A 26,147-nucleotide genomic window follows, 5' to 3' on the forward strand; every position below is an offset into this window, starting at 1 on the left:
GATAACATTTTGACTTTTAACAAAAAAAAACCAACAAAAAAAACCTGCTCACGCACCCGAACAACATTTAACCAGAGGAAAAAAATATTAACTGCAGAATTAGACTCAGCTGGGCTGAGATACAGGAAGCACAAAAAAACCAGGTCAACCACATTAAGGTCAAGTGAGAAGTACAGTAAAGTTCTCAATGCTGAGTATGAAACATAATATAGTTCACGTCGAGATCTCAGGTACAGTTACATTTGAACAACTCTAAGGCTGATTATCTAAGGCTGTGATGTCCCTGTTAAATAAAGACATCATTCAACCAATTAAAAAAAAACAAACAATACGATTCTGCGTATTAATCGAAATAAGCCATGAATGAAAACAGAATGGAAACATGACACGTTTCAATTTTTAATTTAAAAACATAATCGTTACAAACATCATGTGTCAGTTTAAATATATTTAAATATGTGAACAGTAAACATCAGTGCATGGTCATGATCCTTATCAAGAATCCCGAAGGTGAAGGAGTGAATCTAATCCAAACTTGTAAGAAATCATTAAAAGACAGTGCAAACTGTAGGGAAAAAAGAAACAGAACCATGAACCATGTACCACGATAAACAAAACTATTTCAGATAATATTCCTTGAAACAGGAACGAACCACATTTCAATATATTGATATTATTCTGTAAAAGAAAATACAGTGCTCTAATGACTGGCGGTAACACAGTGAAGCAAAGGAAACAAGATCTGTTCTAAGACACGTGAAACAAATCCCTGTAATAACACTAACTAAATATTTCTCTTCATGTAACTCAACCCAGTCCAATGTACAGTATCTCTACATTATCCATGTGACACTGGAAATTTTGACCAACATGTCATACCTGATATGCAAAAAAAAAAAAACACAATCTCAGGAACATGTAAACATTATAACGATAAACAGTATAAAAATAAAACAGTTCTGCTCACATAGGACAAAATAAATAGGGACTTGGACTGTCTTGGACTACAACTCATCTTTCTGGTTGATGTGATCGTGATCCCATTGGTGCTGGTTCTCGAGTGCTTGAATCACTTCGTCAGCTTGAAGCCTCTCCTGAGGAAAACCAGAATATTAAATCATGATTATAAATCATTATAAACACTGCAGATTGATTATAAATTATTATAAACTTTGAAAGTAGGATTATATATCAGTATAAACACTAAAAGTGGGATTATAAATCATAAACACCAAAAGTGGGATTATAAATCATTATAAACACTGAGAGTGGGATTATAAATCATTGCAAACATTGAAATTGGAATTATAAATCGTTATAAACACCAGAGAGTGGAATTATAAAACATTCTAGACACTGAGAGAAATCCTCACCAGCTCTCTATAGAGGGGATCTAAGGTGAACCAGATGGCCACGGCGCAACGCTGCCCTCTGGTGACTGCACGCACACCATGTGGGTTCTCACCCCCAGAGGAGAAACCCACCATCCGTCCGCACCTCGGCTTCACTGAAGCCTGAAACAGAAAACATTCTTACAGACAGAAAAAAAAATTTCCTCATGTAAATCCAAGTAAAAGTTTCATACCGTGATGGTTTTGGCATCCATTTTAGTAAATATGAACTGGCCACCTTCAAAATCCCCGTTGAGGTAAAGAAGAGCACTATGAGAGACGAAGAGAAGTTGAACATCTGGATTTGTTTTGTTTTGTTTTGTCTCATAAAAAGTAACGGCCCTTCACAGATTAGTGACGAATCATGTTTAAGAGAAGCCCTGGGCTCTTATTAGACATTATTATCTGATGTAATGAAGCAATCGCATGTGTCCAAGTGTCAAATCCTTTCGTACCTGTAATCTCTGTATGTGTAAGCAGGAGGCTCTTTCCAGCATTCTCTGGCTTCGGGGTCTAGAAGACAGTTATCGGCATGGATCGGGTGACTAAGGTCATTCCTGTGCTCTTGCTGATCTAATGTCGAAAAAAAAACAACAACAACAGTTAAGACAGTTCACCCTTAGGCAATACTCAGGGTTCTGGTCAAATTATTCAAATGAGAATAAAGTTCCTGTGAAGAGCGTTGGAACATTTTAACGTCATTTTGACTGTGAAGTCAAGGTGGGACATTCTGAACGGCTCCTCCCACTTTTTAAATAGCCAATAGGCTTACCTAATAGTTTAGATAAACCGCAATTGAACGTTAGTACTGTTGATCTGATTGGTGGTACAGACTGGAAATTTGGAATGCATATATGCAATTTTTTCCATTCTTTTGGAGCAAATACATTCATACTAAAAGTCTGATTACACTGGGAATTTATAGGAGCATTGAATCCAATCTAAAAACCTTCAAGTGCTCAGAGGAACGTAGGCAGTGAGCGAGGTCCTACCTGTAAGGCTAGAATCGGTCTACAAGAATCATATCTGTCGATTATTTATCTTTATTCATCTTTGTTCTTAACAATTATCAGTCAAATGGAAAATGAGGCAAATTTGTTTCCCTGGTGTTTCAGAGAACTTTAGGAACTGGGAATTCCACGCTGAATGATCACTTTTCCATATATGAGGTTGGATTTTTCCAGGATCCCAGTACAACGGATTGCTGCATTAGCATGGCGGAGAATCATTACAACATCAGTGTCAAGCAAAGACCAGGTGTATATTTCTAAAATGATTCTGTTCAAGGGAATGTCCTTACTTCATTATGAAGATTAGAATAAAATCAAGAATAATAGTTGTTAGCAGTGAATTTCAAAACTACAGACTAGATTAAATCAGGGAATGTAAGCTCCAAATTTCTGCATGACTCCTCTTTCCTCTGCAGATGTCTTTTGACATGACATGCCATAACGTTTCACTTCTCCGGAGTGACTTATTATTGAATCCGCGGCAATTCTACAAACATCACATTCCCACGTCGCGCAGTATTAACGTTTTTGCACGCTAGGCCATTCAACTTAAGTTCATTTATCACAGTGACTGATTTAGGAATGCCTTTTTTCTTTTTTAATGAATAAATCTCATGCAATTGTCAGTATCAATGTTGGTGAGTTTGTATCACTAGATTAATAACGGTGCTACTTATCTTAACACCGGTAGTGAGAATGCTTAAGACCTACTGTGAGAATGTTCAAGATGGACTTTGCTGTCCTGTTTGAATGACCTTGAGCTTTTAAGATCGCTGCTAATAATTAGGTAACATAAGATGGGTGCACGGTGGCTTAGTGGTTAGCACGTTCGCCTCACACCTCCAGGTTTGGGGGTTCGATTCCTGCCTCCGCCTTGTGTGTGTGGAGTTTGCATGTTCTCCCCGTGCCTCGGGGGTTTCCTCTGGGTACTCCGGTTTCCTCCCCCGGTCCAAAGACATGCATGGTAGGTTGATTGGCATCTGTGGAAAATTGTCTGTAGTGTGTGATTGCGTGAGTGAATGAGAGTGTGTGTGTGTGTGCCCTGCGATGGGTTGGCACTCCGTCCAGGGTGTATCCTGCCTCGATGCCCAATGACACCTGAGACAGGCACAGGCTCCCCGTCACCCGAGAAGTTAGGATAAGTGGTAGAAAATGAATGAATGAATGAATGAATGAATGAATGAATGAATGAAAGTAATCAGCTAGTGTTGTATATTGAATGTGGTTCATTTGAACTGAAAGGACGTTAAGGAGTGTGTATGAAGGACCATGTTAACACAAACAAGCACATTGGACTACTGTACAATAATACACAAGCTGATGCCATGGCTTAGAAATGATTCTAATAATATCTTAGTGCACCTTTTAGCACTAGGTTATTGAAGCTGGATGCTGATAGGTGTGTTTTCCCTGTTAAAAAGATTCTCAGCAATAGTGATTTAGTGGAACACACCTGGGACAGCTGTCCTGCACACTAGATGAGTGTATGAGAAATGGAGAGTGGAATTCAGCATGAAATAGGATTCAATTATCTTCCTGGCCTTCTCACTGACATCGTAGAAGAGACGAGCGCTTCTTAAAGGAACACGGCCTTCATAACCATACTGTAAATCACAACGATTCCAAAAATTAGAGGTGAAATTGGATAAAGCAAAAAAAAAATAAATAAATTGGGTCTAGTTCATTTGTAGCCACTTCAAGTGTAAAAAAATAAAATAAAAATAAATAAAAATAAATAAAACCCCAGAACAATTTGATTATATGAACACAGTCAAACTATTCGAATATAAGTTGAGTAATAATAATGATAATAAAAAATATTGGGTCTAGTTCATTTGTAGCCACTTCAAGTGTAAAAAAAAAAGTCAAATAAAAAAATAAAATTAAAATAAATAGATAAAAACTCAGTACAATTTGATTATATGAACACAGTCAAACTATTCGAATATAAGTTGAGTAATAATAATAATAATAATAATAATAATAATAATAATAATAATAATAAAATTGGGTCTAGTTCATTTGTAGCCACTTCAAGTGTAAAAAAATAAGTCAAATATAAATAAATAAATAAATAAATAAATAAATAAATAAATAAAACCCAGAACAATTTGATTATATGAACACACTCAAACTATTCGAACATAAGTTGAGTAATAATTAAAATATATATATATATATATATATATATATATATATATATATATATATATATATATATATATATATATAAAATTATAACTATATATATATAAAATTTTATAATAATTTAACTTTCAGAATTTGAGCAAATATGTTACCATATCAGAAGCAAACAAAATCACCTGCAAAGTTTTGAGCACAGTTGTCCCTTCAAATTTTTCATTTGGTGTGTGAGGAGACACCTTTCCTCTATAACCATCTCCGACACTTGACGTAACCTAACATTGGAGATAAAATAAAAGAGAGCAATTGTTGCACTTGTCTCCTCTGGTATTATGATACTTGCAAGAAAATGAATTTTTTGATGAATTTAAAAAAAAAAAAATTGGGGGCTCTGAAAGCAGTTTTCTCCTGAGAAAATGAGTTAGATGAGCTTAGAAACACCAATGATTGGTAAAATAATTTATTTATAGTTATCATTTTTTCTTTCCAACGTCATTATACCATAGGATATAAAGTCTGGCTGAGGGATGAGATAAACCAAATCTGTACATTTTCCATACGTCCCTTTCAGAAATCTATCGTATACGGTAGAAAAAAAAATGCATGAATATATATAAGGTTTTATACAGCAGCCACTAGACACTTAATAATTAATCATTAGCAGAGATTTACACTTTGATGCCGATCTATTTTTATCTCTTTTTTGGTACATTCAATCATTTTCACACTCACGTGACGACGGGCTCATTTAGAAATATTTTTTGGATCGTATGAACCTGAAGAACACACAATTCAAGTCAATGCTGTGTGTGTGTGTGTGTGTGTTTGTGTAACAAAGGACATACATGTGCCAGATGCGTCAGCTCAGAGCACTCGTTTTCAGAAATGACGTCATCAAAGACGACCCTCTGTGTTCCGTTAAGATCGAGCGAGTTCTGCACCAGGCGAATGTTGTCGTACAGCAAAGAGCCTCCTAGGCAGATGCAGCAAAGAGTTTTATATACAGTATGTTAGTGTGTGTGTGTGTGTGAGAGAGAGAGAGAGAGAGAGAGAGAGAGAGAGAGAGAGAGAGAGAGAGAGAGAGAGAGAGAGAGAGAGAGAGAGAGAGAGAGAGAGAGAGAGAGAGAGAGAGAGGGAGAGAGAGAGAGAAATCGGCTGAAAGAGTGGGCACACGAAAAGTCTTTTCATTTACTATCGTTGTTTATGTGGCATCTGATCCAGACATGAAGCTAATAGTCACCATGCTGTTGTGTAACGGTGTCCCTTATCTTTACACCACAATAGTGATTTTAGTTTAATCAGATGTACTGAGCTGATATTTTCATCTGCATGCACACACTAACTTCGAGTCAGATCTCCCCATGACATAAAACCATTAAATGTTCACGCTGGAGGTTATTTACTCCAAACAGAGCAGATACAAAGCTGCACATCAACATACCCTCTTGTAGCTGTTTCTTCATGACCTCTGAGCTGTTATTTTTTTTAGATATGGGAACAAACTCCAACCATCCGTCTGTTCCTGAAGGGATCCTGAAAGGAAAAAAAAAAGGAAAGCATGAGCCTCTGCTTTTGGACTATTAGTTTTGATAGTGTTCAGTTGGAACTAATAAACGGAGTGAAGTACCGACCGGTTTCCATCATCTCTTCCACCCGAGCTGCTCCAGTAGTTCTTTAAAGCAAACAGAAAAAACTAATCAGACCGAGGATATAGGTTCTAAACAAGAGTGCACGCATATCGTACAAATAAACGATTCCTAACTGAAAAGTTTCTGTAATACTGCCATTGAATCAGCAACGTTCAAGCAAACAAAGTGAACTATAAATAGATCTGATACATGAAACAACATCAAATCATCAAAATCTGAGTGCAAATAAATCAGTAATAAAACATATCCTGCTTTATGCAGCTACATAAAGCAAAAAGCTTCCAGCAGACTAGTTATCTAAGCGTTGGGAAAGATCTCAGAACAAAATTTCAAAATAATCTCGGCCGATTTAGTGTCTAAAGACGTTGAGAGTGTGAACTAGAAGCCGTCAGTAGAAAAAAAGACGACAGCGTAGGACGACAGCGTCGGACTCACGGGAGAGCTACGAATAGTGTACAGTAGATGGTGAAATGTTCAAAGAAAAAGAAAAACAATAAAACTAATGCTAATTTTCTTATTACCTCAAACTCAAGGAGAAAGTTTATGTTTATTTTTAGCCTGTATGGTGATGTAAGCTAATTTCCGGATTACAGCGATCGATGACGTAAGCAGAACTTTTCTTTACTTATATGACTATTGTTAAAGGATCAACATATAATCTGAGATAGAAAAGACACAACTCTGTTCTAGACTTTTTATCGTTTAGTGTGATAACTGACATTCATAAAAGACTGCAGTGAGCCAGAGATTGTTTTTGCCAGAGTTTTTGTATGCAAGTAAACAGACCAAATGAAATCCTCACCTCCTCTGTGTAGGACACACCTAAATTTTCAGAGCCGATGAGGAGCAGCTCCAACTCGATCTTGTGTCTTTGCAGATAGTTCACAGCTTCCTATAGGGGGAAAAAAAGAAAAGAAAAAATATTTAAATGCTGCATTATTCTTGACCAAGCACACCAGGATTAGTGAAAAGATAAAGTGATAGACCATGTCTCAGTTTTTACAGAGCTTTATATCATGATCTAAATAAAACATCAAATAGATCAAATAAAATAAAATAGCAAAATTGATCAACATCAAAATAAAACGCAATAAAATAAAATGCAATAAAATAAAACGCAATAAAATAAAACGCAATAAAATAAAATAGCAAAAATTGTCAATGTCAAAATAAAATACAATACAGTAAATTAAAACTAGATTTGTAAAGTTCGTCACGACAGACTTTGATGTTGGCTTTGATGATGCAAGTATTCGCAAAGGCTGGTGTTTTTTGGAGGCGAGTGGACATAAGGGTCAGTTTTACTTTTGGAAGCAAGTAGACAGAAAGCTAGGGTGCCAAAACATTTGGAGGTAGGTGGAGACGAGCATGTGACGTCATCCGTATACTCTGGAGGAAGTTCTCCTCATTGTGCTGAGTGTTTTGATATGTCACAAGTCCATGTTGTAGGAAGTTTTTTGATTTTTGCATATTTTGGGGGCGGGGCTGTGGCACAACCGGAAGGCCAGTCGGTACACCAATTTAAAACTTTGTTCAGAGTATCACCCTAAAGGAGCTGGCCGAGTTTGGTGTAGATAGTTTGAAAGCTTGCCGAGTTATAAACCTCCCAACTTTATAATAGGAGTCTATGGGAAAAAAAGGCCAATTTGAGACCCGGTACTGGAGGTACCGGTACTTGGATCGCTTATAAAAGTAACAGCAACAAACTTCAGACCAGCGTCTACAACATATCCGAATCTGGTGCATGTAGCTCGAAAGCCCTAGGAGTTACTCTTGATAAATCTTAGCTTAAATAGGAAAACGGAATTTTGGCTTCTACAAAGCAACATAATAAAATAACAAAACTGGTCAACATCAAAACTAAACTAAACTAAACTAAACTAATCTAAAATAAAATAAAATAAAATAAAATAGCAAAATTGGTCAACAACTGTGAAAGAATGCAAGAATTTCCGTAATTCAGAAGCCATTTATCGGAATCTGAAAAAGATTCCTGTACCTCAGCATTAACGCCCAGTCGGTTCAGGGCATTTAAGAAGCGCTTAAGCAAAGACAAATGCTTTTATACTGTAAATACTCCAAAGTGAAATTACGTGTAGTTTTGAACACTCCGTTGGCAGTGAGGGAAAATGTGAACGTAATGACAGAAAGCTGGTTGGTTGCTCGCGTATGTTTTGGACCAGTTTTCCTCTTTCACAACAGCCATGAAACAAAGGGCTCTGTGACATTTCAGCATTATCTGAAACCCACGGCTCTTTGGCAGGCTTCTCTGTAGCACAGAATAAAACAAAAAAACTGCTGCTGGAAATGAAGCATGCTTAATTTGCGATCCTAGGAAATGGAAACACTGGGAATGAATAAAGAATGTAGCCAGAGGATAAGCTTGTACGTTGAACATACTAGTTACTGTGTGGCCTAATTAAGAAGGAAGTGAGATTTGGAAATTGTGTGTGTGGACAGAAGTCATTTTTGGGATTTGCCCATTCAGCCACATGAGCATTAGTGTGGACATGGTAACAGCATTCCAGTTCATCCCAAAGGTATTGACTAGGGCCGAGGTCAGGGCTTTGGGCCACTCGAATGCTTCCACTCCAGCTTACATGAACCGTGGCTTCATAGAGCTCACTCTGTGCACATTGTCATGCTGGAACATGTTTAGACTTGGTCCTTTATTTCCAGTGAAGAGATATTGTAATGCTACAACATACAAAGACATTCTAGACAATTCTGTGCTATTATGAATATTATTTGTGGCTCTGCTACGTCGGGTTTTGAACAAAACAATGATTTTGAGCACAATACTGGGCATAATCAGCTATTTAGCGTCTTAAAAAAAACCCTGTATATTTAAACTGTAGGTCTAGATACTAACAAGCCAACGGTGTACACGATGTGACGTCTGTACATGCTTAGATTAAACAGACTGTATAATTGATATGTAAATAAAGCACTAAAGTTAGGCTTTTCATCCAAAACGATTCAACTGTCTTGATACCTCACGTGTGAATTATAACAACATCACAAACCGTTTCATTCATAACTCACCTGGCGAGGCTGTCCACCGTGTCCCAGCATTTCTGTGTAGTACTCCACATTTTTGGTCATGAACTCTTCGCCTTTGTGGAACAGCAGGTAACTCAGAGCGCAGACCAGAGCCTGCTCCAGATCGTTCACTAGAGAGAGAGACACAAAACAGAGACACTTTTAATCAGCATCATTTTTGGATTAGTGCAACCCAAGACTTTGGTTCTTTCTTGTTTTCCACTCGAGTAATTCAGCTAATCAACTCGATTAACACTGATAATTCCACCTTAAAATAAAATTTCGGGTTAGAAAACACTTCAACGATCTCATATAAGCATTCATTATGAAAATGAACAAGCTTCATAATCTGTCAAAACAAATGTTCTATGCTTTCCGACTAGCAACGAATCCCACACAGTCCTGTAACTGCTGGATTTAAGTGTGCTACATATCTGTTTTAGCTTCTGCCCTATAAATAATCCTCCACTGTAGATCAAACAGTTGCAGCCATATCGACAGGCAAACGGTTTTCAGAGTCATAGTGTGTTATTTTCACACCCTGTGCTACAGCACTGTCTCAGAAACTGAAGATTCTTTCCACTTCCTGTACATCACATGGCACAGAAAACGTTTACAATAGGAGTTTCTAATCACGTGGCCCATCTTCACACACACATCCCCACTGTGTCTGAGAAGCACCAACGTCCCAGGAGGATTATACATTTGGTGACTCCTAAAAGGCTTCAGCAGATCTGGATGTCCATTAGATTAGCTGAGATTTGTTCGTGCTTTTCTTCAAAGTATGTATGCTTTGTAAGTCGGCATCCGTGTTTGAATTAGGTCAGTGGTTCTTCCATTATCCACTCTCCAAAGGTTTCCACCGATTTTTGCCTCCATCTCATCTGTTTTCCATGTCTTAGGCATCGACTGATGAAAGGGACTCCGGTTGGATAAACGTGATCCAGTGTGACTAAAAACAGATGGTTCTATTCTCTGTAGAATTGCCTTATAGTTGTTACAGTTCACGGTAAATCTTTTCAGTTTTTTTTTACCTGACTGCTGTCTAAAAACTTGAAGCCAATTTTTAATGTCCGCTAGACCGTCACTATCTTCCTCAATCAGCAACAAAACATCAGTTTGTGTGACAGCATGGACTTTTTTAATAATAAATACTTTATTAAAAGTGACACGAGTCTAGATAGAAATAAAAGATAAAAAAAATATTGATCATTTAAACGGAGAGAAAGAGAGAGAGAAAGAGAGAGAGAGAGAGAGAGAGAGTCAGACAGACAGACAGAATCAGAGAGAGAGAGAGAGAGAGAGAGAGAAACAGAATCAGAGGGAGGGAGAGAGAGAGAGAGACAGACAGACAGACAGAATCAGAGAGAGAGAGAGAGAAAAACACAGAATCAGAGGGGGGGGAGAGAGAGAGAGAGAGAGAGAGAGAGAGAGAGAGAGAGAGAGAGAGAGACAGACATTAGTAGCTCAAACTGTTCAAACTGACACTGTTAGTTAACATCCTACTTGTGAGACGGTCTGCATAAGCAGAGGACACATGTACTTACACTCTATGTTAATGACTATAACAGTGCAGGCACTGAACCGAGACAGTAAACATAACAAGCCTACGCCATACGTTACCCTGGAAATAAGCAAACTGCAGGTAATCGTAGTGCAGCGGCAGATAGTTTTCCATCGGTGAGAGGCGGCCGGGTCGCGTAGCCAAATCTCTTACACATTCGTGCTTGCAGTTCAGAACTTGTGTGTAATGATCTGGAAAGCAACAATTCAAAGCATTAGTGTAGAAGTCTTCTTAGGGCTTCCTATAAGGTGCATTCCTGCCATGTGCTCAACGATTTATAGTGATATTACAGACATTTGGTCCCTTCTACAGACACAGCGCCGTCTAGCTCGATTCTCCCACTCGATTGAAGCCTGTTGAGATCATTTCACTGAGCTAAGCACATAAACCAGCTGCAGGCTTTAAAGCAGACATGTGTCACCACATAAGGCTCTGATCTGGGCTAATGAAAGAGTTAAAACACCGCAAGTCCACACAGTACCAGAATTATTATGTGTAAGTAAGTGTAAATTACAACAAACACTGGAAATCAAGATGTTCCTCTGAGTTTTTATTTTATTTTTTACCGTTTATATATTTCAGTTCACTAACACAAGTGTATTTATGGAGAAACTGTGTATCACGCCCATATATGGGCATGCCTCAATCCAAACCATGCTCCAGCAAGACAATGTCCATGTGCACAAAGCAGCTCCATGAAGTCCAGGGCCTGTATTGATGAAGACACTAATAATGATCCCATAGAGCTCCTGATTTTGCTTAAAATGTCTAACTAGGAATCTTATTTTAAGAATGATTCAGGACCAATTTCTCAGTAAGGACAATACAAAAACGTTCATCTTAGAGAGGAGGCGGGGCTTAACCCTTTACTAGGTGTGACACATTCTTTTGAAGACTGTGATTGGCTGTCCAGTAAAAAACTTTGTGTCTGTTAAGAAGATTTGAGAATATATCGTGAATGGATTATGTTCATATTTGAGCTGCGCTAACATCTGTATGTTATAAATGTAATGTAAATATAAATTTAAACATCTCAGACACAGAGCGGGGGGGGGACGGTGGGGGACGGTGGTTAGCACGTTCACCTCACGCCTCCAGGGTTGGGGGTTCGATTCCTGCCTCCTCCTTGTGTGTGTGGAGTTTGCATGTTCTCCCCGTGCCTCGGGGGTTTCCTCCGGGTACTCCGGTTCCCTCCCCCGGTCCAAAGACATGCATATTAGGTTGATTGGCATCTCTGGAAAATTGTCCATAGTGTGTGTGTGTGTGTGTGAGTGAATGAGAGTGTGTGTGTGCCCTCTGATGGGTTGGCACTCCGTCCAGGGTGTATCCTGCCTCGATGCCCAATAACGCCTGAGATAGGCACAGGCTCCCCATGACCCGAGAAGTTCGGATAAGCGGTAGAAAATGAGTAACAAAATGAGAGAGACACACAGCAGAAATATCATTGCGCCAAATTCTATTAATTTTGCCGCCGTGGCATTTCGGCTCTGTTTCGAAGATCTCTAAATACCATAATGGCAAAAAATATATAAGTCATTTTTGTGCTGTGTCAGCAATGAGATGTTATCTCTAATATGATTGGTCACAAAAATAATCCCTACACGATCTAATCTGTATCACCTTATTAACTTACTATCATTATTAAATATTGTATACAATACGTTTCTTCTCCCTCTTCACCTTTGGGACATTTTCTCCTCTGCTAAAGAAACTCTTAAGCCTCATAAAAGTCCTCCTCACTACTCCTAACACTTTTTGACCTTATGAGTTCTTTTAAGAGTTAAGATGCTTTATGAATAAATTTGGCCTTTGATTGGATCTTCTTTGTTTTAAGGGGAAACGACCACATTTCTAAGAATTTCATCACTAGGAGCAACTCTACACTTGCACTAAGAATTTTCATGAATACAGGCCCTGATGTGAAGGTTAAAGCTGGACTGGAAGAACACGAGTGTCCTGCACAGAGCCCTGACTTGGACTCAACCCCACTAAACACCTTTGGGATGAACTGGAACTTGAGTCTCCTCAACACCCTAACATCAGCATCTGATCTCACTAATGACCTTGTAGTTGAATGAGCTTCAGTTATTCAAAATCTAGTAGAAAGTAAACTATTTAGAAACTTTTCTTAAATTTTGTTACCTGAGATGAGCTCAGACAAGGTGTAGCGGTAGAGCACATGATCGTGATCCCTGAAGCTCTGCGGTCCCTCACACAGTACTCGACACTCTGCGTCAGCTTTGTAGTACTCAGCCAAAGCCTCCTCGAAGAGAGTCACAGACTCTTCGAAGTCGCCGTTATCATACAGTTGCACTGCAGCAGTGAAGGCACTCTGGACATACAGGAAGTTTCCCATCATCGAAGAAAATACAGTTTTAGAAAGAAAAAAGAGTAGAATAGTGGACATATGAGTCCATGACCATCACGTATGAATCACTCATTTATTAATCCACTAACCAATTCTAAATAAGAGCAAAATTAGTTGGTTGGTGATTGGAGTCATGCTGCATATAATTAAACAAACCAACAACCAGAAATCCTGAGAGCACATACAAGTATAGGATAAAAGTATAAACGATGAGGAAAAGAAATGAATCAAAGTTTAACACACTATAGAATATGTCATTGATTCAATTCAGTCTACTAGATAGAGTCATGAACAATGAGTTTCATTTCAATTGATTTTAAATTGGATTTCCATCCATCCATTGGCTACACCGCTAGGTCGAAGGGAACCTGCTGGGTCGAAGGGAACCTGTACACCACTAGGTCGAAGGGAACCTGTAGTCTATGTCAAGAGATTCAGGGCACAAGGCAGGGTATATCCTGGACAAGATGCCAGTCTTTTGCAGGGCACAATCGCACACACACTCACACTACAGACATTTTAGAGACACCGATCAGCTACAACGCATGCCTCTGGACTGGGCTGAAACAAACAGAGAACCCAGAGAAATCCCTTGAGGTAGGTGGAGAACATGAAATCTTCACACACATACTGTACATACACACAGTGGAGAAGGGAATCAACCCACCAACCCTGAAGGTGTGAGGTAAAACATGCTAACCACCAAGCCAAGTTATGAACGAAACCACCAAAAACATTTTTTGCAATTTTTTAAAATTAATTCCAAATCAGGGGGCACGGTGGCTTAGTGGTTAGCACGTTCGCCTCACACCTCCAGGGTCGGACTCCGGTTTCCTCCCCCGGTCCAAAGACATGCATGGTAGGTTGATTGGCATCTCTGAAACATTGTCTGTAGTGTGTGAGTGTGTGAGTGAATGAGAGTGTGTGTGCCCTGTGATGGGTTGGCACTCCGTCCAGGGTGTATCCTGCCTTGATGCCTGATGACGCCTGAGATAGGCACAGGCTCCCCGTGACCCAAGGTAGTTCGGATAAGCAGTAGAAAATGAGTGAGTGAGTGAATGAGTAATTCCAAATCAGAAACTGCAATCTTTTATTCAGTAGACTATTCAGACCGTTTTGGTCAATACTTTATAGAAGCCCTTATAACATCTTAGGGAAATAGATCTCCTCTCCATCTCTTTTGGAGGTTGACAGAGTCAATGGCTAGCAGATAAAAATAGCCAGTAAATAATTGCTTCAGGTACATTTTCCAGTGCCTCTAAAACAGACAAGTTCTTTAATACTCTTCTTCCTGGTCTTAACTCACACCCACTGACACATGGGAGCTGGATCCTGTAATGGATCTCACATAAGCAAATCTGTTTCTTACATCTCAGACCTCCTTCAGGAGTATGGAGTAACAAATTTATGGGACTTTTTGCATTCCTGATACACAAAACCCTGGACAGATTTATTTATTTAGTTTGATAACAATCTGACAGCACGGGTTCATTCTTTGGTACCAAAGCACAGTCTTATCTGATCATTCCCCTTAACACTTGACCTATCCTTCCCTAATTCAGCTAATCCCAGGAGACACTGACAGTTTAACCCTTCTGTTAAAAAAGGTCTCCTAAAATATGATTCTGCCTAGGTAGCACTTTTCCACATTAGTGTTAGACTCGACCTTTAGGCCTTTAAAGGCAGAAAATGGAGAAAGATGATCTCTTTTGTCATTAACAAAATAAGAAGGTTGAAGGAAAAGCTAGCATACATTACAGATCATACAAAGAATTCCTAAAACACCAAACAAAATGTCTCTCAACCCAACAAACAATACAGCTCTTGTACAGCAACAGGAGGCATTTTCATGAACATGGCGTGAGAGTCAGACAATTAGTGGTCTCAAAACATTAATTGCAAAATATGTTCTAACATTTAAATGTAATGTCATATAATTGTTCTTGATTAAAAACCTGCCATTTTGGTTAAGCATTTCTTTTAGGTTCACATTCAAACTGGTCTCAAATTATTATGTATACCGTAATAAAGAACAGATTATAACATTATAAGAGGATTTCTGTAACCTGTTCTAACATGCGTATCGAATGAGTACAATACAGTACAGTACACAGAACCACACACCAGAAACCACGGCATGGTTGGGAGTTTTAAAGTTCATGACAGTGAAAAAAAGATGAAACTTGAGCACACAACGAGGCGCACTGTTGAACAGATCAGATTACAATCCTCCCCAGCATTTGACCCTATTCAGGCCTGTCTTTAGAGCTGTGATAAGATCATCTAGGCCAGAGGATCACTGCAGTCAGATTTGTCTGCACCAAAAGGCAGACAAAACGAAGCATATGTAAAAGCATGAAGTGCTTTCCCCTTTGTTTGGATAAGCGGTTTATAAAATGGACGGATGGATGGTGAGATCACTTGCCTGGTGTGGACGGGCTTCTCGGTCGATGAAGTGCTTCTCCTCTACGCTGTGCAATGCCTTGAACTTCTCCAAGTTTATCTCGATGTGCTCAGGATTTGCCTGGAAATAAGTGTGAGCAGCAGCTGTTGCTTTCTCCGGCTGCTTAAGCTGACAGAAAGACAAAGAAAGGAAAGTTATTACATACTAAATATCACCAATAAATTGTTGACTTGAAAAAGTCTTTAAAAGTATTGGCACCACCCTATCTAAGTGCTTATCTGTTTTTTGTTGTTGTTTTTTTCTTCTAAAAACACCTTTTTCAACATTTCACACTGGCCTTGTCAGTGTTTTCGATGCAGATTTTGTAGAAAAACAGCCAGGTTTCGATAGCCAAAAAATTTTTCATTTAAGTCTGGAAAATGCCATATAGCCATCTTACGAATCTTACAAGAGGTGATAGATTAGCAACTTTAATTTAAGGCTTGAACGATGCTGACAAGTTCAAAGTCAACCAGCATATAGAAAATAACTCTCAAAATATTAAACATACAGAACAATATTTAAACATGGCTTACGGTTCATAGCATCTTATCCTATTTAAGATACCTATCTAGAGTTAGCTAATCTGCAAAACTGTTTCTCAAGTACTGATGGAGCCTCTGATAACATTTGAAATGAAGATGTGGGTTTGAGATCGAAAGATGAAACGATAGAACATAATTTAAATTTTTGTTGACTTACATCTAGATGTGTTAAATAACTTAAAGCATGGCAGACCACAACATTTTTAGGTATGTGAAAGTTTAGGAACATGTTAAAGCAAATGAAAGTACATAAGGCTTGATATTTGGTTGCTTGCAAAATGGGCATCAAGCTGACAACCCAGAGACATCACCAAATTGCTGCGTTCGTCTTTTGTGATGGTTTGCTGATCCTGTACCTCTGATCTTTTCAGTCCTAGTTTCTTCTGGAGGATTTTCCATTCAGTGAAATGAAGAATCAATTGAGTTAAGGTCTGCAGATTGACTTGTCCGGTCTAAAAACCTTCATTTTCCCCAGCTGAAGTGCTTTGTTGAGTGTTTTGGATCGTTGTCAAGTTCCCCCTGATTAGACTGGATGCGTTTCTCTAAATGATCAGACAGAATGTTTCTGTAGGCTTCTGAATTCATTATTCTGCTAACATTGAGAGCTCTATATTCAAAAAAAAAGATTAGTGAGAATGTTTCAGAAGCAGCTATGTGCAATCCCAAGTTAAGACACTACCACCACTGTGGCTGTATGTCATGGATCCTCACCTTCTCAATACTCCTCCATCTCTTTGGTTTATCTTCTCTTTGGAACTCTTGTGACTTATTCCTTTTTTTCTTTAAGAATATCTTTGATCATATCGCTGACCATTGTCTCGTCTCTTAAAACTTTCTTCAAATAATACTTTTTCATACAGTATGTTTACTTCTTACCCCTGGAGACTGTTTTTTTTATGTAACTGTTGTTTTTGTGGTTTTCTTCACAGAAATGCCACTGCTGTCCCACAACAACCTTCAGTGTCACTCTAACAGGAACACCTGTGTACTGTACCTGCTCGTTCATGAATCGATCCAATCCGACCATCAAGGCCAAAACGGGACTAAGCATAAAATCATGCAGGTGCAAGCCAATACTTTAACTAATGTTCACATCAAATATCAGACCAAGAAAAAGAAAAAAGATCTCAGTGATTTTGACCATGGGATGTCTGTACTGTAGTTGCCAGACGGTCTTGTTTGATTGTTTAAGGTATTGCTAATCTCTTGGGATTTTGACCGATAACGTTCTCTAGAATGGAGCAAAACAACAAAATGAACAAGTTTCTGCTTGTCCTGTAGTTAGAAATGCCTTGAGAGTTCAGTGGAGAACTTCATAGTGCCTTCATAATATAAATTAATAACCACACTTTACCAGCCTGGTAAGCAGCAAAACATCTCAGAACACTCAACATGGTGAAACTTAAGCCGGATGAGCAACAAGAGCACGAGATCACGCCCTCCAGCAAAGAACATGACTTTCCCTGTGTTTGTTTTATCCAAATAACTAACCCTATTTAATTAACTGTTTAATTGACTGATTTAAATACAGCAGCAGTTATTTACCAGCAGGAAGGATGACGACATGTTTTATTTAAAGTCAGAGATCTCAATCTTCAACATGAGTTTGTGCTCTCCATATACATTCCACAGAGAGACAGTGATTGTGGTGCTGGAGAAGAACTCATACTAATCATAATAAACAAGCTCGCACTGCCAAACACACGTGCACAAACACACATCCTGCAATGCAGTTCCATCAGAGATCTCCAAAATGACTGGACTTTTCAATTTGGTGAATTGGTTGAAATTAAGATGTGACCCCAATTAATTTGTTAAGATGTGACATTGACGGAGTTAATGTGTAAAAGACCATTAACTATAAATCAATACAAAGAACCGAGCACCAGTGTCCGGTGGTGCTTAATTTAATAATATTTACAGAAATTAACAGACATTTGTATATTTTCCATGAGTACACAAGTCAGGATACATTTTCAACCTGAAGAATCTGGAATGATCTCCAGCCGTGCTTTTGATCCACCGACGTACAGTATGTACAGTATGTTCAACATTACTTCAACTAAATAAAATCAGAATAATTTGCTCTCGGCTGAATCAAATTATTATTATTGCTGCTGTAGTTCCTGGGAAATATACAACCGGTGATATTATCACACTATCCTCTTACTTGGTCAGCTTTGTTCAGGGTTTGTTCAAGTACAGTTTTTTTTTTTTACATTTCGAGTGGATGTCTGGTAATAATGAAGGGACCAGATTATATCATGATTACTGTAAGACAGAAGGTCAGCAGGAACATGGAATGTTGGGGGATGTTCACTCCTGACTAATAATAAGTAGAATTCTTTTCGTAAACACGCCTTCTAAGAAAATGTCATGGAAATAGGCCTAACCCTAATCCTAAACCTAGGTTTGCTGCTATAAATTCCAACACCACCCAGTATACACCACCACCCTGTGTCCCTGAAGGCCAACGTATGATTTTTTTTAACTTTCTAAAAATAGTGACCACCTTAAAAGGATCAATTTAGACTAATTTGAGAGAGAGAGATAGAGCATCTCTATATAATAAACACTAGAGCTCAAGGTTATAAATAATGAGCAGTAGGGATGCCAGGTGGCAGGACTGGGTTGCTTCCTACTAAAAACTGACAGAGAATTATTCCATGTAGGCTGTAACTGCTACACGGCCCGAACTCTTGAAAACTATAATAAGTTTTGAATAGGCTACTAGTTTACTAGTTTAGTTAGCCTTTTCTCTGTCTGTGAATAATCGTGTTTGTTTTCAAAACTTTTTCCTCAGAAAGATCTCAGAAAGCTACTTCACTGATTTAACTGCCTGCTGCTCTGGTAAACTGCGCATCATGGATCTGTTTTCTAGAACTTTCTCTAACAGTCTCTATTCATTCCAGCAAATTTGACTGAGATTTTTAGTTTTTAATATATTACTTAAAACTATTACTTTTCACTCCCCTGCAGCTGACGAGAGAGGAATCTAGACCTTCTATTATTTTTACTAGCACTTTTTTCTGGGCCAAAGAAACATGGCACACACACATGTGCTCAGGAAACACTCCGAGCTTGTACAAAGCCTGGCTATGATGTCATCTCTTTGGTTGTGAAACACTTGTTCGGTTATTTCCGCTCTGCTCTGCTACTGCTGGAAACCCACTCATCTAAAGTAATTTAGGAGGAATGTAAGCTAACGTCACACACACACAACCTCTTTTCTTATTAGGGTCAGCAAGTGGAGACAGGACTACCTACTTTTGTATATCGCTCTGGATAAGGGCGTAGGATAAGTCAAATGCTGTAAATGTAAATGTAAGTGAAGGACTAGGGGAAAAGAAAAAAAAAGCAGTGGAAAAAAAAAGAGTGGAAACTGGCCTGGAAAACAGAACTTCTACTGTATGCTGCAGGGCTTGAGATCATCACTGAATGGTCCACACTCAACCCTGTGTATGGTCTGGTTCACAGTTTAAATTTAGCATGTTGACTTTAGTTAATTTCGGTGTAAAATGCCACAGGAGCCAAGGAAATATTATTAGAATCAACTTGCCACCCCACCCAAGGCAAAAATCCAACTTGAAACCTCAGCATTCACTCCTATATTCACCCCCCCTTCTCCCTAAACAGTGACACAATGACACAATTTTAAAGGTGTGGTGCACAATGTTTGAGAAATGCTTCAGAAAACTCGGGCCAACAAACAAAACAAACGTGTAGCCAATGAGAAGAAAGGGGCGTGTCTTGTCAATATGTGGGGGAGAGAGTGTCCGGTGTGCATGTTTGACATTAGCATAAAGTGAATGAAACATGGACATGGCGGATAAAAACGAAAAGCGAAAAAAGGCTTACGATAAGGCAGGAAGTCGGGGACGTGTTAATATAAGATCAGAACGTCTTCCACGTGAAACGGAGCTAAACCTTTCAGGGTACAACACACAGTACTACAAAAACACGTTTGTATTACCATGGTATTACTCATTGTGTTCATTTACTGATAAAAATATCCCCTCGGCCAGCTGCCCCAGCAGGTTCCGCCATAATAGTTGCCTGGGTTACGTATGTATATGTGGGGTGGAGCTATCAAAACATGGGTGACACCCATTTGGGTTAGGGGCGTGTTTGTTTTGGTGATTTCAGATGTCAACATTTGCTTTCAAACATCGTGCACTCAGCCTTTAATAACTGGATGTTTCATAAAAACAACACGAGAGTACACAGACCTACACAAGACTACATACAGTGCATGCAAACATGTGCAAACAGCACAAGACAAAACAGAAAACACACAAAAAAACGAAAGATTGGTGAATAGGAGTGTAAAGAAAAGCTGATCGAATTTAGAAAATCAGATCAACAGGCTTCGATACGGCAATGAAGATGCGAAAATTATCTATTTTTGTAGATATTACGTGTTATTTATGTTAAACCTTTTTGCTCTAGTACACTGGAATATTACAGACTTGGCAATAACAAAAAAAAACTTGAAACCTGAGGACAGAGAAGGTAAATTCCAGAGAACCAAAAAATAAGACATGAAGATTTCCTGTGATTTCTAGAATTAATTCCCAGAATACTCCAAGAATATCCCAGAAAAATTTTAATATTATTTTATTATTTTATCTACTAATACCACAATGCAGTGTATCTACCTAATAACTAATAGCAGTGTCTGTGGGATTTAGCCCTTGTTTTATTTCTACTAGTCCTTAATTGTGTCTAGCTTTCTCACCTCCTCATCTGTCTTCTCTGCTTAAATACTGGACAAGTTTCCAAAACATTCAACTTCCTTCCTGTCATCAGCGCCATCACCTCTTCAATTCATTGGCTTTAAGACGGTAACATCTTCAGCGACAGCTCCACTACACCTAAACTAGACTTCTCATGAACATGTTCTTTCGCTCGTTTTCAGAAGGGAAAGGTGAAAATCGATTTATCTCTTATCTCTTAAGTCTTTAAGGAGCATATGAGACAACCAGTAACTTTAAAATGACAGCATGACCCAACAAATCACAGCTATTTTAATAGTAACAAAAGGTTTGTGGATACCTGCCGTTCGTAATGCTTTTTAAACATCACAGCAGTGTTCCAGTTAGTCCGTCTTTTCCGGGTAATAATAAGCTCCACTCTTCTGGAAAGGCTTTTGTTGGGATTTGTGTCCATTCAGCTACAAGAGAATTAGTTAAGCCTGCACTGATGTCATGTGAAGAGGCCTGGGGTGATATCTGCATTCCAGTTCATCCTAAAAAAGTTCAGTGGGGTTGAGGTCAGGACTCTCGAGTTCTTCCACTCCAATGTTTTTGTGCAAAACCGTGTCTTCGTGGACCTTCACTGGAACAGGTTTGGGCTTTCAGACGTTCTAGCTTCCGACCTTGATTTTCGGTTTCTTTAAAAAAACATTTTTCTCTTCCTCTCTTACAATCATTACCACATTTGGGTGACAGCATTGTGATACCAACCCAAGCTGAATGTATTTGGGGAATCTTTCTGTCATGTTATGGGAAGTTTTGCATTTGACAGTTTTCTGCTGGAATTTCTAAACAGAAAATGTGCGTCTTCGGTCAGCGATGCTTTGACGTGTGTTCAGAAATATGAACCAAGAAACAAGCCTTAAGTTCATTTACATCTCCACTGAAAACAGGAAGTGAGGCAAGGTTTCAGCAAAAGCTTGATATTTTTTCATCTCCTTGGGAAGTCACATCCTCGTCCATAAAAACATTACATGCACATTAAATAAGAACCCCAGAAAAGCAGCAGCTGGTGGATGAGTAAACAGGATGAGTCTGTGAGCCCTGACAGCTGGAAAGCTCTTTTTCTGATCGTTCCAAAAGACCCACATGCTGGTGGGCAGGAGTTTATGTGTACAGTGTAGTGGAAAATGTCTAAACCATTTCTTCCTGGTTTTGCTGCAGAAATTAGGAGTTATCATGATTCATGTAAATTAGCAAGAATATGACAGGAGAAGACTTGCAATAAAATGCATAAGTCAGGGTATCTGTCACTTGCTTTTAAAGGACGTTGTTGTGGGGTTTTTCAGAACAAGAATCTACCTAAACATACCTCTGTACATCCTGGTACACCTACAGTATGAATGTCATACGAAGTTCCTTGGGCACTTTTGATGTCTGTAGCGTTTTGTAGGCCACACGTTTCCTACACCTGTTTTGTAGGACACACCAGGTCCTGACAGTATGACACATCATACTGACCAACTCCAGAAGCAATGATCACCCAACACTGGGTTGGCGATGTATTTAGGATGCCCCAGACCTGACCGCCTTTTGGTCAGTTCCATCAAGGCTGACAGCCAGGATATGAGCAGAAGACAACTCTATCTGAGTTCAGGTTTCGGGGAAGGAGATCAACAGGCACTAACAGGACCCTGTGACCACTTGATTTTCACATATACAACACATTACAGGATAATAGAATACTTTTCTTTGTATTTCCCAGTTTTGGAAGTTGGGGTTAGAGCACAGGTTCAGCCATGATACACCAGGTCATGGGCTCAACAGAGGCAGCTTGGCAGTGCTACGGCTTGAATTCTGACAACCCAGAACATTAATTACTTGAGCTACCACTGCCACTAAAGCATGTTACATGTAACAGAACTTGTTCAGCTATCTCAGAATCCAGTCTTCAATCAAGCTAACATTATGTTTCAGGATCAGGATACTGTCATTGTTACTACTCACACAAACCTCAAACTCTCATGAGCCTCAGTTTGCGACCATGAATCATAGTCACATGAAAAACTTAGAATCAGGGTATTTCCGCATCGCTCCCTCAATGTAGCCCCATGTAGCTTTCTAATATGACAGACACTTATTCATAGTAATAACAGCTATCAAACCGTGGCAACTATCATATATAACTGTGTTATAAAGATAAAACGTTCACTATTTAATCGATTACAATGTCAATATCTTGACATTATTTCCCCACTGCTGTATATTCATCTACTGCTGTCTTGACCTTCGTCCCTAATTTAGTCGTTACCGTGATCCACGTCATTTCCCCGATCTGGTCATCGATAAATGTTAGTTCCCTAGATTTCAGACATGTTCTGATCTTTCTTGTGATCATCATCACTGCTCTCACTCTCACTACATGAAGATCGTGATGAAAATGCTTTACCCAATGCTACCTCCTCACCTCAGGTGTTGCTAAGAAATGTGAATTATTCTGTAAATATGTTCTAATATAATGTAATATAAATACATCATACTGGTACAGTACTTGCTAACATGTTTGCTGTCCTTTTCTGTTCTACCCTATGTGACCCTATGTGTTATCTGAACAAAGCTAAATGGTTCTGAAAGCTTTCCCTCTGAAAAACACACTAAAAAATGAGAAACTGGTAGAAGGAAATGCATGTAGAAGGAAATGCATGTTTCGAATACGCAGAGGTGAACATTTTATATTTCAGGATGGGTTTTTTGGCCAAGCATTGAGATTTTAACTCTCTTTAAATTTTAAACACGCATTCCATCGGTTATCCACCATCAGGCAAATTATAGTGCGGTTACAGTATGAGGTAATGGCTTGTTCATTGAGACAGACGGAATGATTCATTGCACAGTGGAAACTGTGGTGCGATTCCTCGAGGCCAATCTGAGGAAAGCCTTTTTCCGAGCATGTAATAAGCTGTAAGTATTTGCAGGTAGTTCAGAGTAGTTAAATGTAACTTTCTGTGGATTTCAGCAGGTCTAAAACACGATCGAGAAATAAGCATGTGATCTAAAAACGGTTGTGAATTCATCGCTCAATTCTCATCACATCTTTTCATTTTTTAAACCAATGACTTTTTGCTGCCTCACATGTGAATGGAGTTCTATATGGTGTAGAAGACTGGCATTTTGTTCCAGGGCAGGTGAAAAGTTTTTCAGTGCTTTGATCCACCTACAGTGTAGCACGCAGTGCCAAAAGCAACCAATCAATGACCACAGCAGCGATGGACATAAATATCACTCATTCATAACCAGGGACAAGGTGGAGCCTTTCTGTTTAGGAGAGCAAATATGTGTCAGGAGGGAAACAAAATATCTGGTTGATTAAACCAGACGTGAACTGGACAGACATGCAGACTTTGTTGAGGGAGGAACAGGGAGGAATCTGTGGCAAGCGTCTACCTTTTTACACGATGTGACGGAGTGTTATAAATTTTCCAGAAAATATCTTTCCTAAAATACACTTGTGGTGTTTTTGTATGTCCGCTGACGTACAAACAGATCCAAGAATGCGTCTGATCTTAGCCAGCCACAAAGGTCAAAGCAGCCTTCATCTTCATGCTGTGTGTGTGTGTGTGTGTGTGTTTGTGTTTGTGTGTGTGTGTGTGTGAGTGTGTGTGTGTGTGTGAGAGAGAGAGAAAAAGAGAGAGATAAAGAGAGAGAGAGAGAGAGAGAGAGAGAGAGAGAGAGAGAGAGAGAAAGAGAGAGAACTTTTATAAGAGTGTCCAATGAATCAGATCATTTAGACAGATGCATCAATTTAACAAGCCAAGAACTGACTATGAATCGATTATTATTAAAAAATGGACTACAAAAATTTTACACTACTAAATCGATGTAAATAATTTAACCTGCTAACAACCAAATCCATGTTAAGGATATCGACAATAAGCCTCACACAGATTCTAAACAAGTATCCATCAGTAGCTGATAAACTGTTACAAATTGATGATCGCATATCATCACATATAAAATCATTGCCTTAAATTCTAGCACATGATAATTTACATTATTTTCATTTATTCATCAACACAACTTTATATTTAAGGTTTGGTGCCAGAAAAAAAAAATTATAGTAAAGTTTCACTTATCCACCGACACACAAAACCTAAAAATATTAGTCAGTATACTGTATCACTTTGACTCAAAGTCATTATCCATTTATATGATTTGGAAAGTTATACAACAACATGTCTGATTTAGTTTGACATATTAACAGGATCCTGTTTCATAACCCATGTGTGTTGCAATATGATCATTTATTAGACCCTTTTTTTTATCCATATCCTAAAAAAAAATATTCACTGATATAACCTCACTTTCAGCACGGAGCATAATATATAGGATATTAATGATTAATAAATCATCTATTAACTACTTAACACTTTTTTATATCCTTGGTTCTATCTTCTAATCTGCACAATTTAAAATGTTCCCATGATTATTGATGAAGTGAGTGTCCAGTTGAAGCTTCTGTTTCTCCAGGACCAGGGTTAGGACCCTGTGACCTTGTGTGTTACCCCAGAGAAACAAAGTACACTGGGGGAATTTACCACTCAACTAACTACACTAAAATAGTTTGGCTTATTTCTTTTACCTTGAGGTACGCGAGCTGAAGGTAGTTGTATGGGATTCTCCTGTGGAAGTCTTGGTTCACATCAGCGCTCACTTTATGCATAGAAGGAGATCCGAGGTTTCTTTCAGCGCAGTGATTGAGACAAGCAGCTCTTCTCAAAACCACATCAAACAACCGGAGTTCGGTCTCAGTAGCCTTCGTGTCTAATTTGTGTTGATCCCTGCATTCGAGTCCACACCGGATTTTGGTTTGGCGCAATAGGGCTACATTGTCCAGCGCTTTCTCTATATCCCGCACTGCGTTCGCGTAATCACCGCGCTGGAAAGCCTCCACGCCGCTGTCGTAAAGCAGGTCATAGGGTTCCAGTGTGGCTGCGGATGACAACAACAGGATGAGTGTTAAAGTCCCGCATGTTTGGAGAAAGTCCACGACCATCATCGGCGCTCAGGGAGTTTCTAAATAAAAAAGCGCAAACGATTTGTGCTACAAGACCAAGACGCGCATTACGCATTACACACCACCCTAAGGGTTCCGATGGTCATTTTGATGTTAGGGGGCGCGTCATTTGTTTCACTTCCCATCTATTACTGGATAAAATGAACTCCTCCCCTAGAAGTAGGAAACTCGTACTGATCTGTCTACTAAACTACTACTACTACTTAGTATGCTCAGTGTAGC

The 26,147-nt window shown here is 38.9% G+C and overlaps 1 protein-coding gene across 2 annotated transcripts; it reads right to left on the reverse strand.

The window, feature by feature from the left end:
• Positions 1-386: 386 nt before the first annotated feature.
• On the reverse strand, positions 387-26,092 carry p3h2 (prolyl 3-hydroxylase 2). 2 transcript variants are annotated; one of them, XM_047810300.1, is made up of 16 exons: positions 25,491-26,092; positions 15,595-15,741; positions 12,944-13,133; positions 10,861-10,992; positions 9,241-9,368; positions 6,998-7,087; positions 6,178-6,218; positions 5,988-6,079; positions 5,392-5,519; positions 4,726-4,821; positions 3,855-4,005; positions 1,847-1,964; positions 1,586-1,661; positions 1,374-1,514; positions 968-1,094; positions 387-565 (listed from the first exon to the last, which is right to left on the reverse strand). In XM_047810300.1, the coding sequence occupies exons 1-15, from the start codon at positions 25,905-25,907 to the stop codon at positions 1,005-1,007; spliced, it is 2,037 nt and encodes a 678-aa protein (XP_047666256.1). In that variant the 5' UTR covers positions 25,908-26,092; the 3' UTR covers positions 387-565; positions 968-1,004. The 2 variants fall into 2 exon arrangements, with proteins under 2 accessions (XP_047666256.1, XP_047666255.1); XM_047810299.1 differs by having other exon boundaries at positions 387-1,094; positions 25,491-26,091.
• Between the last annotated feature and the right edge of the window lie 55 nt (positions 26,093-26,147).

This window comes from Tachysurus fulvidraco, chromosome 2, assembly GCF_022655615.1.
Source record: "Tachysurus fulvidraco isolate hzauxx_2018 chromosome 2, HZAU_PFXX_2.0, whole genome shotgun sequence".
Lineage (NCBI taxonomy): Eukaryota > Metazoa > Chordata > Actinopteri > Siluriformes > Bagridae > Tachysurus > Tachysurus fulvidraco.

Bases quoted from the DNA above. Each gene is read 5' to 3' on its own strand.
- p3h2 (XM_047810300.1), bottom strand. From the start codon at position 25,907: ATGATGGTCGTGGACTTTCTCCAAACATGCGGGACTTTAACACTCATC. The intron at 10,993-12,943 runs GTAACAAAATTT...GTTGCTTTCCAG, and splicing joins CTTGTCTGAGCTCATCTCAG to ATCATTACACACAAGTTCTG. The intron at 6,080-6,177 runs GTCGGTACTTCA...TTTTCCTTTCAG, and splicing joins GGAAGAGATGATGGAAACCG to GATCCCTTCAGGAACAGACG.